Genomic DNA, 13,020 nt, shown 5'->3' with positions numbered 1-13,020 from the left:
TGTCTGCACATGTGACTTTATAAAAAATGACAAACAATATTGAATGACCATTTTTAAAATAAATTCTAAAGTCTCGTAATAAACTACAGTACATGAAATGCTTACTATACATATGTGCTTAACAGGGTATAGTTGATAGTTAAATTCACCACCTGCAATAATGTGATTTTTCTTCCCACTGTTCACAGCTACGATGAAGGGCCACAATGAAAAGACGAAATGTAATTCTGAATATTTACTAATTGTCTAAACATTATATTTGCCTTTAATACTTATGTGACAGATGATTATTTTCTTGCACTATTCAGACTTTGTGGGGACATTTTTACTCATAAAATAAATATACAGTATATATAATTTTCTTTCATGCCTAATAAAAAATATAGATTTTTTTCCGCCTATTATGACATTGTTTAATTTCACAGTGTTAAAAAAAGAATAAAGAAAGAAATGTGGCAAAATGCATAGAAATCCCATGAAGTCATCCTGAGGTAACAGCCAAAAATCTGACGGCCATTTTCTCTCCATGCATAGTGCTAAATGTTAACTTTTCTTTGGTATATCCACGGTAGGTCATAAACACAATATAACAGTATAATACTCAAAATAAGACATAAAAAAAATCATACAGGTACATTTTTCCTAGTACGCTAATTCTGATGACAGTGAACCCCCACAACTCACAGGGGACCGATACCGAGCCCTGCCAACGAAATCTACTCAATTCGTGAATGTGCAAGGGGTTCACTGTATGTTACTTGAAAAGTTATAAAAGATGTAACATTTTTTCATCTGTTTACCAAATCATGAAATGGCTTGAAAACACGCAGATTCATTCATTTAAAATTAAAACCAGCTGACGGATGAGGCCAATGTTCAGACTTTGGCCCCAACGATATCGTCGCTGCTGCGTCTTCTGCCTCTTACATCTGGTTGTCATTGTACTGCGGGGCCGAGTACTGATCCTGCATGGCGCCGCTGGCCGCCCCGATGGCGGCCTGCTGTGCGGCCTGCTGGACGTGGGGGTTCTTCCAGGCACCTGTGGTCCACTCCTCTTGCGCTTTGGTCATGCTACCCCCACTCCCGCGGTAGAAGTTGTGGATCTGCAAGTGCGGTGGGATCACAGAGGCTTTTACTTGAGGAAAATCGGTAACTTCTACAGGAACTGTACGTGACATCGTTTGACATGATTTATTAAATACACTTACTGTCCTGTCAGTCTCATGAGGTCTGATACACGAGTTGCATTTTGTGAGTTTGCATGATTTTGATTTGATACACCACTACCTTTGTGATTGAAGGCTAGCCTTTCTTGTGTATTGTCTGTTGAAGGGCTTGACTTTTTTAATTGACAAAAATGTCATTCATCGAAAAAAGATTTTTTTGCAGGGCCCATCAGTTACACTCATGAACACACAAAATGTTAAATTAACCGGTGTTGGCTTGCATAAGCGCCATTCATTTGCAACATCTCAATCTAAAAAAAGTTTGCTTCAAAAACTGTTGTGTGTTACCTTCGTGAGGGCGATGAAGGACAGCGAGGCGACGGCGGTGAACATGATGGTAGGCACCAACATCATCAGAGCTATCAATATATTGTAACTGAAGAAGGAGATAGTGGCCAACCAGCCGCTGAAAGGGAGACAAAAATAAAATCATAAATAAATAAATAAACGTTTCACGCATAAAAATGACTCATGATTTGATGTAAGACAATATTATCACCGCCGGCAGCCACTTGGCCATCTGGACATTAAACGCTGATCATTTAGCGGCTTTAAAAGAAGCAGCGGATGAAAAACTTTGCAGCACTTCATGCATACAGGTGTGCATCCACACCGCCCGCGGTGACATTTCCAAAGTTTATGAAGGCTGTCGTCGTCACGAGATTCATTTGTGGGTGTCGGACCGAGTCCGGCGCTCGTTAACGGCCTCAAAAAATCTAATAACGGAGCTGTCATAAAACATCTACGAGGCTAATTCCTAATGGTCCATCACTGTCATGTTAATGGCGGCGACAGACATTGTGGCAAAAGCGTGTTTCAGAGGAGAAAGCAGATTATATGGTCTGCTTTACACATTTTTAGATGACTTGTCCTGCACACTAATGTATGAAGCCCTCTGACCACGATGAATAAAGTTTAGATTTGTACTTTGTACTCCCTATAATCTGGTGGTGTGCTCTGTAATTGTATTTATTTATTGTGTGTTATATTATTGCATTTAAATGATTGCTATGCTTTTTTTGCTCCTCAAAATTTGGTGGTTTGGGCTTGAGTTTTATCGTTTATTGTCTTAATTATAATTTGCACATAATTGAAACGTGGTAAGACGATGTCATTTTGATTCCTCAACAAATGATAAGTGTTACATTAATACATTTTAATCATGTGCAACTGAAAACAAAGTACTTTTTTTGGTAGTGGTAGTAGTTAGTAGTGGTAGTAGGAGTAGTGTAGTAGTTTTTGTTGATTGTAATTAGCTAATATTATTACAGATTTAACTATCAAATGTATTAGGCAAACTGTTATATATTCAATCATTGAAATCAAAGTTTTAAAAATGTTATTTCATACACTTTAGTTGTATTTATTTGGGGGGGTTTTTTTTGTTTTTTTTGCTGCAGATATTTCAGGCTATAATTTGAAATGGGGCTACGTTTTTACCGCTTCTTACCACACTCCCCATCCCGGGATGCCGATGCTTTGAATGATGCTGATGCCCACTTGAGCCATGAACACGAAGAAGAACAGCATGTAGTTGAACGAGCTGTCGCTTCTGAGGGGGTGATATGATTGAGAGGTTTATTGTTACAGTTGCATATTTGTTCTATCTACATTTTACCCAGGCGGCATTCCTAACTGACTTGGAAGCATGAGACATCTGTGAACTCAATTGTGTACTTTAACGCCCCCTGCTGGACTACAATGGAACTAACACCCCACTGCAGATACTCTACACTTTCAGACAAGTACGGAAAGCCTCATGAGCATTTATTGAATACTGTATTCTTCATATGCAGTTGAAGGTCGATATACCATTTACTATTTATCCTCAACAGTGAGACAATTCAGTGCACTAATCAAACAAAAAAGCCTTTTTAATAATATTTTACTATATGACATTGCTCACTGTAGTAGAACACTTGTGACTATTAGTGAAGCAAACCAACAAGGGAGAGACACTGTAGTTCTCCTTGTTGTCTTACTGTAGTGTGAGACACATGCCTACTAATTGGGCCTCAAAGTGTTTTTTAGTGTAGCACACGAGATTACTGGTAAATTTTAAGGCCCAAAGTGACACTAATAGAGTGGAAAAACATTCCTCGTAAGACAAAATTGTTCTACGACTACACTGAATTGCCTTACTAGTAGAGCGCACTTGTAGAAGGATATCAAGCATCGTGAATAAATGCTCAAACGGCTTTCTGTATGCCACAACATTCAGTAACCCTGTTATTATCCCGTATTGTAATTCGAATAACCATGCTATTATGTAGGTTTTCAGTGCTGTGCCGAAGTTTCATCCCTACCTGAAAGCCTTGTAAATAGGCCGGAACCAGCACACGTACGAGCAGGGCGTGAACATGAGCAGCCATATGATTGACAGGCCAAAGTTGGTCACGCCCCCTCCTCCGAACATCCACGCGAAGCAGCCCACCAGATTGACTGCCAGAGTGGCGCCGTTTACTACGAAAACAGAAAGGAAAGGAAATAAAAGGTCAGGAACACGACAAAACTGCTGCCAAAATGTGGAATTCAACTCACACTTGAAGGAGTAATCAGCCTCTCAAGTCGTTCAAAATATTGAACTTCGCGGCATAAATCAGTTGATCGAGATAACAGGTGGCTGTGTTTTGCTTTTCCTTTGGCCATTTAAAGGTTTGTTCGGCAATTTATTGCAAAATTTGTCATTATGTTAGAGGTGAGTATGTATACGCAAGATCTCTGATTGTCTCACGAGACCTCAATTTAGTTTTGAACAATTTGTATTTTTTTCGGTGTTGCAACATTCATTGCAAAATATAGTCTGTTGTCAGTACTGCTTTGTGTGTGTGTGTGTGTGTGTGTGTGTGTGTGTGTGTGTGTGGATAGTGGTTTGGAGTTGTACCGTATAATGTTACTTACAGTTGCATCATCATTTCATTGCAAAGCAAACAATGCCCAAGCAAAGTTTTAAACATTAGGCTGTCCAACTGTCGCAGGGTAAAGCTTTATTGCCAATCAATCAAATGTTGCTCTGCTAGTTCCTGTGGTCATAAAATGATGAAAGCAAAACAACCAAAAAAAAAGTTACATAATTCTATGCCTAAATGCCCCCACCAACCCAAGCTCCCCAGCTCAAACCGAGACCATCTGCTCAGCCCCTCGTTAGCAAATAAACCGGAGCGGAAAAAAAAGGCACTGTGGACAGGCTATTAATGCAGGAGGACCCTTGTAAAGCATCTCCCTCTTATCACGAGTGGAGAAGACAGCAATCGGAATGATTAAATCTGTTAAACGAAGCTCTTGAAACGTTGACTCACACATCCACAGGTGGTACATTTTCTTGCACAAGCTGCGGTGTTGCTCAGGGATCTCATCAAAGTCCTGGTAGAAGCATGGCTTAAGCGGAATGAAACCAGGCAGCGGCGGGAAGTTGGGTTCTGCAAAATAGATGTCAGTAACAGAGCAACCACAAGGAATAACAGGAAGAACATGCATAAACTGCTTCAAACAACAAAGTGTATGCAGGAAAAGTGATGAAGATTACACGACGGTTTTTGTCTTATGTGTTTTGTTGTGTTATTTTGACTTCAAGATGGCGCCGCGAGAGTGGCTGCCTTTCCAGCAGCTCCTATTTATTTTGTTCTTCTACTTCTTCTCATAACTTGTCATGATTCGGTTTAGGGACCAACAGGTGGCACTGTAGGGCTCCCCCGGCAGCTGCACACCTGTTGGTCATAACTAATTAAGGCTTTAAAAGGACTCCCAGCCCGAACACTCAGTGTCGGGTCATTGTTTGCTTTTTGCTACTGTAATGTGTGTTGCTGTTTGCTCTTGGCTTCTGTTATGTTTAGTTCATTGTTATGTTTTGGCTTTAGTCATGGGTTTTGTTTGATACTTTGGACTTTGTTTGTTTTGGATTTAGTTTTCTTTGTTTTAAATACAATTAATCAAATATACCCTGCTCCTCCCTCCTGCCTGCTTTTTGGGGTCCACCACCACCCCGCAACGTGACAGAATGACCTGACCACCTGGACCCCGCAGGTACTAAGGATTGGTTCCTGTTCCACCATGTGCCTGGCGGAGCGCGTCTGCGGCCGACACCCCTTTCCCCTTTCAGGCAGCGCTGGTGATGCGGCTGTCCTGTTTCGTCTCGTCAAGCCACGTCTACGGTGGGCCGAGCCCCGTCCGCGTCTACGTTGAGCCGAGGCTCGTCACGTGTCTGTTGGAGTTGAGTCACATTCACGTCGACGACGAGCCGTGCCACGTCCACGCCCACGTCCGGCCGAGCCCCTGTTCACGTCCGGCTGTTCCATGTCCCCTGTTACGTCAAGCTCCGTCCATGTCTGGCCACGGCCAGCCAAAAGGATTGCCGTCGCTTTTGTTCCTGTTCCCTGGCGAGGTGAAGGTCACCGTCGCTTATCGTTCCTGTATTTCGGCGAGGCGAAGGTCGCCGTCGCGTTTGTTCCTGTTTTGCGGCGAGGCAAGGATTGCCGTCGCTTTTAGTTCCTGTTCCCCGGCGAGGCAAGCTTTTGGACAACTTTGGGACGTCTGGGATCTGTCCCTTGAGGGAGGGGTACTGTCATGATTCAGTTTAGGGACCAACAGGTGGCACTGTAGGGCTCCCCTGGCAGCTGCACACCTGTTGGTCATAACTAATTAAGGCTTTAAAAGGACTCCCAGCCCGAACACTCGGTGTCGGGTCATCGTTTGCTTTTTGCTACTGTAATGTGTGTTGCTGTTTGCTCTTGGCTTCTGTTATGTTTAGTTCATTATGTTTTAGCTTTAGTCATGGGTTTTGTTTGATACTTTGGACTTTGTTTGTTTTGGATTTAGTTTTCTTTGTTTTAAATACAATTCTTCAAATACACCCTGCTCCTCCCTCCTGCCTGCTTTTTGGGGTCCACCCCGCAACGTGACATAGCCTTGCTGCTGTGAAGTGGGAATTTCTCCATTGTGAGACTATTAAAGGTTTTCTTATAACATTGCCCTCTTAAAATAATGCTCTTTGACAGTCATTATTTTGGGAAAGTGATGACGAGAAATTGTTGTGGTAGGGCCGATCAGTACTCACCAGCCATTGTGATATTAGATGCACTTCCAGTCCAGTCTCTTTAGCCTGTCACAAGTATGTATACAAAATAGTATAAATATAAAAAGAAGTATGAATACAATCGGGCAAGATTCAATCGGATACAATGTAATATGATGTGAGACGATCTACGATCGGTGCAATACAATATCATAGGATGCAAATAAATACATGAGATCCAATAAGATACTTGACTTCACGGCATTACAAATCACCAATCAAGTACTCTGATGTTTTCCACATGCATCTCAAGCAATATGATGCGATAAGACATGATACGGTACAGGAAGTACTGTGTCTGTACCACATGATCAGGCTAGGTGTAAAACGATGTGATATACAGTATATTGACATATAACGGTATCTCGTGTTATGGTGTGATGAACTGCAGTACGGTAAGGTGTTACAATGCGATTCTTCATGTGTCAATGGCAGAAAAATGTCTTTGAATGGAAAAAAATAATACTTATTGCGCTCCAGTCAGATTGGTCTTGGTATGGTCTGGTGTGATATATAAGATTTGTCATGACAAAGAGTACAGAATAATAAAATACGAAACGATACGACACCAAAAGAGAGATTAGGGTGTGATGCGTTATGATACTATATAACATGTTTGAGTGTCCAATCAGAGTGTTCTGATGTGTCCTTGAAAGGAAGGGTGCAATACAATACAATAAAAGATGAGATAATGCGATACGATACCGTACAATCCAAAACAAAATGGGCCACTGGCAAAAAGCAGACAATTCCGCTTGCTAAATGCTTGATCACATCACTCTGGTGTCATATTGTCATGGCACGGGGGTTTACTTTTCGAAAGTATTTCTGAACCAGTGCTATAATGATTTATTGTGTGTATTCGTTTTACCAGATTTTTTGGATATCACCTCTGATGTTGCTCACAGCCTCGAGGGGGCATTTTGTTTTTGTCAATCCTTCAGGATTGCAATGCTATGTTGTGGTGCAGCGATTTGTCTTGTATTCATTCCACATAGTTTGGTACAGATGTCTCACAGTCAGGGGTTAAAGAAGAAGCTGCCATTGAGATGTGGTGGGGGTCCCTCTGTTGCCTGCTGAAATGTACCGGATAATAACTAACATGCATCCATACTACCCTTCAGGGACACAGGCCTAAAAAAAGAGGGCAATGTAAAGACTACTTATGGACAGAGACATAATCTTCTTACCTTCTCCTTCAGAGAGTAGTTTGGCCGTGTGGCCTCAAAAACTTCAAGGCTGCAACGGAAGGTCTCGCAGGATTTCAGATCTTGAAAAAAAAATCGCAATAGGGTACCTTAAAATGCAAAAGGTTGAGTCGATTGTCATACGTACACGGGACCGTGCGGCCTCGTTAATTCCCAAGCAGTCCACGCCTCTGAATAGCCAGTCAAGCTTCCTCTCCAAACCAGGGATGGGATTACAGAATTCTAATCCTTGTTGGCACCGCCTCTCTGTCCATGGTTCTGAACTCAGAGGTAAACTACAAAGCGTCATATTAAAACAGAAATCAAGGTACAATATGCTTTTTCTTTGTTTGCCAAGATATTTGTTCTTACCAGGTCGTTTTGGTGGAAGAGAATTTGCCTTTTTTGAAGCGTTTTATAAACTTCAACTCTCAGTCAGGTGAGTAATGTTACTTGTCTTACCGAGACACATTTTCTATTGACAGATATTTCTTCTTAAATTAGATAAAATTATATTTTAGACTTTTTTTCTTGTTTTTGAAAGACCATATTTTGCAATACAGTTCTTTTCTAGAGATAAAACCCCGTTTTACGTATTCAAAACCCATCGAGTTACCTTGTCACGTTCATCTACTGTATTCGTTTCTGTCATGTTTGCTTTTGTAAAGGTTTAGATCTTTTTTCCAGACAAATTTCGTTGTGTGAATGCAACAATACGCGCATGTACTGCCCATAACTGTCTACCAACCACGAAACAGCCTGAAAACACCCTTTGGTACGTTTATTTTTGGTCTTATTGAGGTTCAGGGTGCTTTCACGCGATGATTTACTGCTTGGTCGTGTAATGACTTCATCTTTCCAAGCGAGGTCGCTGTTTCACAGCGAATGAGGAGCCCCTCGAGTACGAGGAGGTAATTCAAAATACACTTGCACATTGTCATGTGAGCCTGTAAATGTTCCCGTTACAAAGAAAATACGATGAATGTCAATAAATTTAACAATAGGGCTGTTATTTAAGTTCTACTTTTCTATTGTAAATGCAGTTTGAAAAAAAATATAGAAAACAAATAATCATTGTGAGCCGAGCGATCTGATTATTCAACCAGCCAGGGAGAAGATACAAAACGAATTTCAAAGGCACTCGATCTGGTCTATGGGGTAAGGTGGTGAGACAAAGAAAAACATCGAAGCCACAGTAACACAGCGGGAAAATGTGTTGTGGTCCGATAAAACCAAGGTTGAACTTTTTGGCCATAAATCCAAAACACAGCACTGCTGTTTGGCAAAGGAACACCATTCCTACAGTGAAGCTTAGGGGCAGCATCATGCTTTGGATCTGTTTATTCTTTTTTTTTTTTTTTTTAGCTGCAGCTTAGTCAAAGCGGGGGGAATTGTCACAAGTTCAAAATACTCTTCGTCCTATTTTATATATCCCTAAAACTTGATGATTCGTGTGCAGAATTGTTCTATCTATCTATCTATCTGTCTATTTAAAAGGATAGAATGATAGATGGCAATAGTGGATTCCAGTGAGCATCATCTTCTACAAATGTCTGTGTTCTCTATCTACATATGTAATATGTTGGCTACATGAAGTTGTTAGGCTGCACCTCATTAAATTATTCATAGTTATAAGCATCAGAACCATTTTCACTGCATAGTTACTAACCATTCCGTAAGCATGTATAATTTACGAAAGACACTTATGAGACTTTTTTTTTCCAAAAAGGCTGGCTGTGCTGTCACCTTTTCTTCACACAAACATGCTCCAAACATGCCAAATTGACCCCGCCTATGAGTCTATGTGTCCCAGCATTGTCTCAGTCGCTATGGAAACGCCTTTCCTCTGGACCAGACGTGCTATCTGTGGAAGTGGGGGGGGGGGGGGGGGTTGTCCACTGCGCAGCTTCAGTGAAAGAAGGTGAAATAACACATTTCCATATTCAAATATGGACATTTTACAGTTGTTTCCTCTCTGAGGTCATTTTTAACCAGTGAGGAATAATTATTGTCCGTTATTACTATTCATCCATCCATTCCTTTTCTATTCTGCTTATTCTCATTAGAGTAAAGTGTGAGCTGGATCGTATCCCAGCTGACCTGTAGGCCAGAGGTGGGGTACACCCTGTACTGGTTGCTGGGCAATTGCAGAGCACATACAGACAAGCAGCCATTCACATTCACACCTACGGACAATTGAGAATCTTCTTTAAAGACAGCAACATGTTCGTTTTAGTAACGTGGGAAAAGGAAATCCATGCTGATAAGAAAGAGCTTTCTATTTACATTATTGTTGGGGATGTTTACTAATTCACCTGCATAGAATGCAATTTATTAGTTGGTAAGGCTTCAATGCTTTTATTACAGTAAGTCTCCAAAGGCATTTTTATAAAAATATTTACTTATAATTGTGTCCACATTTTTTAAAGTATTTTATAAAATCATGTTTCTGTTTTTCTTGTCGTTTTTCTGTCGCATGTTATGTTAACGTAATGTCTGTCTGATATTTTAATAGATTTGAATTTGTGGCAACAATTATCACATTATTTCACAATATTTTTATTTGTTTGTATTTATTATAGTATTTAATTTGATCGAAGGTACGCCTTTCCCCTCATAAATATATTTTTTACTGGACCATATGTCTTCAAATACATGTTTGCATACTGATTCTATTGCACTGTGCTGTACTGTCATGCTAAGTGGAAACATACATTAGTGCGCTTTATTAGCAGCTAGTTAACTTCAGGCATGACTACTTAACTAAAGAACATTCTGTGATGAGTGAGTGTCGTTGCAGTATGCTTTTCCAATTTAGGGATAATAGCACAGGAAAATAAGCTCAGGTATTACTTCGCAGCTCTAAAAAAGCATCAATGCATGATTTCTGGCTCGCATGAAAGACACTCACCTCGCCGCTTTTAAACTGCCAAGAGGAGCCACTAAAAACCTCTCATGTATTTTGAATAAAGTTTACTCTGCTAATTGGTCTCTGTGAGATCCGCAGACATCATAATTAAGCCAGCGTGTACGTCCAAATGTGTCATGTCATGGCCGCACGGAGTCTCTGAAGTCCACACTGGCTCTATTTATCATTAGTGGTCCGAGTCACAGCAAGAAACCAATTGTATGCCATTTGAATGACAGCGGAGTCAAAATTAGGTTCAGAAGGTGAAACCAGCTCATGATTCTTTGCAGAAACACTTTCCAAATGGTCCGAGTAAAAGTTAGTCTTTGTGTCAAGAACCCGCTGGATTTTAAAAGGATCTCCAAGTTAGCAGCAGTCCAAGGACAGATTGACAGTCGGAGGTGTAGGTCCAAAGGTGGTCTCGCAATTCTGTCAAAATTTCGAGTCATTGTCAACACATTTCGTTGGTCCTGTAAAAACCAGGATTACAGAGATTGTCGCGCAATAATTTTCAACATAAACTAGACTGTGTTGGAATGATTCCTGTATTTGTTGTTCTTTCAAATGCACACATCTCCTTCTAAATTCCACTGTGAGCAAATAGATGGCGGATCTTTTTGCTAACAGTGGAATTATACCCAAAATAGACAAGAATTAGACCAAAATAGAGTTATCAACCGTACAAAAAAATGTAGACATTGTGAAACAGGACTACAAACATGGAACCGCAAATGAGAGGGTGGGGGGGATACTGTGCACCATTTTTGGGGATGTGTGAAATGAAGAGTTAACTGTGCCAATATTTTCTGGATGTTGAACGGGGGGGTATTGCTTCAAACATTTCTGAAGCACACCTGTTTTGACTGTGAGAGGGGGGGGGGTGCGCCAACTCCGTGTAGAAGATGAATGGTGTGACTGGCGTACACTCTTTTGAAAGGTGTGTGCAAGAAGAAGGGATGCGGCACCATTTTGGGATGTTGATAGTTGTGTGTGGCCCGCACAGTGCACTTGTGCTGCTTTTTATACATTATCACGTGATGTAATATGCGCCACTCCAACATTCACGCTTCAAGACACAAAGCGAACAAAGCTATTGACTCCCCTTTGAAAGAAAAACAAAAAAAGAGACCACGGCGGAAATTAGAGCTTGACCCACAGTCGCACGGGACAGAGCCATGCCATAATAATTCATGTTTGCTTTAATAAGACACTTGGGAAATGCATGCATCCCATTTCATTTGATCAGACCGAATCAATCTCACATCAGCGTGAGGAGATGCGTGTTATATTACTAAAGGGAGGGCCTCCATTAAAGCCTTTAATCATTGTGTGTGCTTACAGTTAATAGACGAGCATGGGGATTTGCCACACAAATGTGCTTTGTACTGCCTTGACTATGCTGCATTCGAGGCTATTTTGTCTACTTGGAATCAGACAGCAGCAGTGGTACTGTATGTACGCTTACGCTGGCCGTTCATCACTTCGTTTCCTTGAGGAGGCTGTCTTTGTGTGGAAGACAGGCAGGCAGGCAGGCAGCGCTCCAGCTGGCTGCCAGCGATGTGTTTGCATGCACGAGTCAGTGAAGCCCTCAGCACTCAGCGACTGATTGATTAGGATGCACACCACCGGGCTCCCTGCCCCTCCTCTTCCTCCTCCTGCCCTTTCTTGTTAAAAAGAAGAAGAAGGAGCCCATGTCCCACTTCTGTTGTTTTTTTATTTGATCATTCAGCCCTGCTTAAATGTGCCTCACTAGCAACAATGTGAACTGATAACTTGATTTAGGAAGAATTAATAAAGAAAAACACATGTAATCGGCGTCCGTGCGTACTTGGAGAGCAGAAATTCAAATAGAAGTGAGGGTTACAGGTTGTGTGGGTGGAGTGAGGGGGGTGCGCCATTTCTGTCTAGATGGTGGAACCAGCACAAATATTCGACAAAGGTTGGGAAATACCTTTTTTGGAGTACCGTATTTTTCGGATTATACGTCGCTCCCAATTATAAGTTGCACCAGCCAAAAAAATGCATTATTAAGAACGAAAAAACCCCATATATAAGTCGCACTGGAGTATAAGTCAGATTTTTGGGGGGAATTTATTTGATAAAATCCAACACCAAAAACATTCATGTCATCTTGAAAGGCAATTTAAAATAAAAATAAAATAGAGGCCAAACAGGCTGAATAAGTGTACAGTATACTAACGTTACATGACTGACATGCCTGGTCATGTCAGTAACGACGTAACTTATTAAGAGTTATTCAGATAACTCAAGCATAAAGCACATGCTAACAAATTTACCAAACCATCAGCGTCACTCCAAATCACGAAATCCAATGAAATTTTCATCCTCTGTGTCACTTTTAAACAACTCCCCCAACTCGGGAGGTAGACTTTGTGCCGCTTCCTCTTCTACGGCGCTTACGTCAGACTCATCGTTGATTTATCAACACAGACCGAGAGCGCCCTCTTGTGGTTTAATGTGAAAATAACATGTGAAACGACATCATCATGTGTTAATAATTTCACACATAAGTCACTCCAGAGTGTAAATCGCACCCCCCGGCCAAACTGTGAAAAAAACTGTGATTTATAGTCCGGAAAATACGGTATGTGGAGAGAGGGGTGCACC

General features: G+C 41.1%; 1 protein-coding gene across 1 annotated transcript; it reads right to left on the bottom strand.

Annotated features, from left to right (window-relative positions):
* On the bottom strand, positions 1 to 7,710 carry LOC147207819 (secretory carrier-associated membrane protein 5-like). The gene is made up of 7 exons (XM_086107828.1): positions 7,488 to 7,710; positions 6,280 to 6,324; positions 4,526 to 4,645; positions 3,533 to 3,689; positions 2,677 to 2,778; positions 1,515 to 1,632; positions 1 to 1,103 (listed from the first exon to the last, which is right to left on the bottom strand). The coding sequence occupies exons 2-7, from the start codon at positions 6,284 to 6,286 to the stop codon at positions 924 to 926; spliced, it is 684 nt and encodes a 227-aa protein (XP_085963954.1). The 5' UTR covers positions 6,287 to 6,324; positions 7,488 to 7,710; the 3' UTR covers positions 1 to 923.
* Positions 7,711 to 13,020: the final 5,310 nt, after the last annotated feature.

Source organism: Hippocampus guttulatus, chromosome 3, assembly GCF_054856545.1.
Source record: "Hippocampus guttulatus isolate MCC_2025c chromosome 3, RoL_Hgut_1.0, whole genome shotgun sequence".
Classification (NCBI taxonomy): Eukaryota; Metazoa; Chordata; class Actinopteri; order Syngnathiformes; family Syngnathidae; genus Hippocampus; species Hippocampus guttulatus.
This window is presented reverse-complemented; position numbering and strand designations above follow the sequence as displayed.

Bases quoted from the DNA above. Each gene is read 5' to 3' on its own strand.
- LOC147207819 (XM_086107828.1), bottom strand. The intron at 2,779-3,532 runs GTAGGGATGAAA...TCACCCCCTCAG, and splicing joins CCTATTTACAAGGCTTTCAG to AAGCGACAGCTCGTTCAACT. The intron at 1,633-2,676 runs GTAAGAAGCGGT...TCTCCCTTTCAG, and splicing joins ATCCCGGGATGGGGAGTGTG to CGGCTGGTTGGCCACTATCT.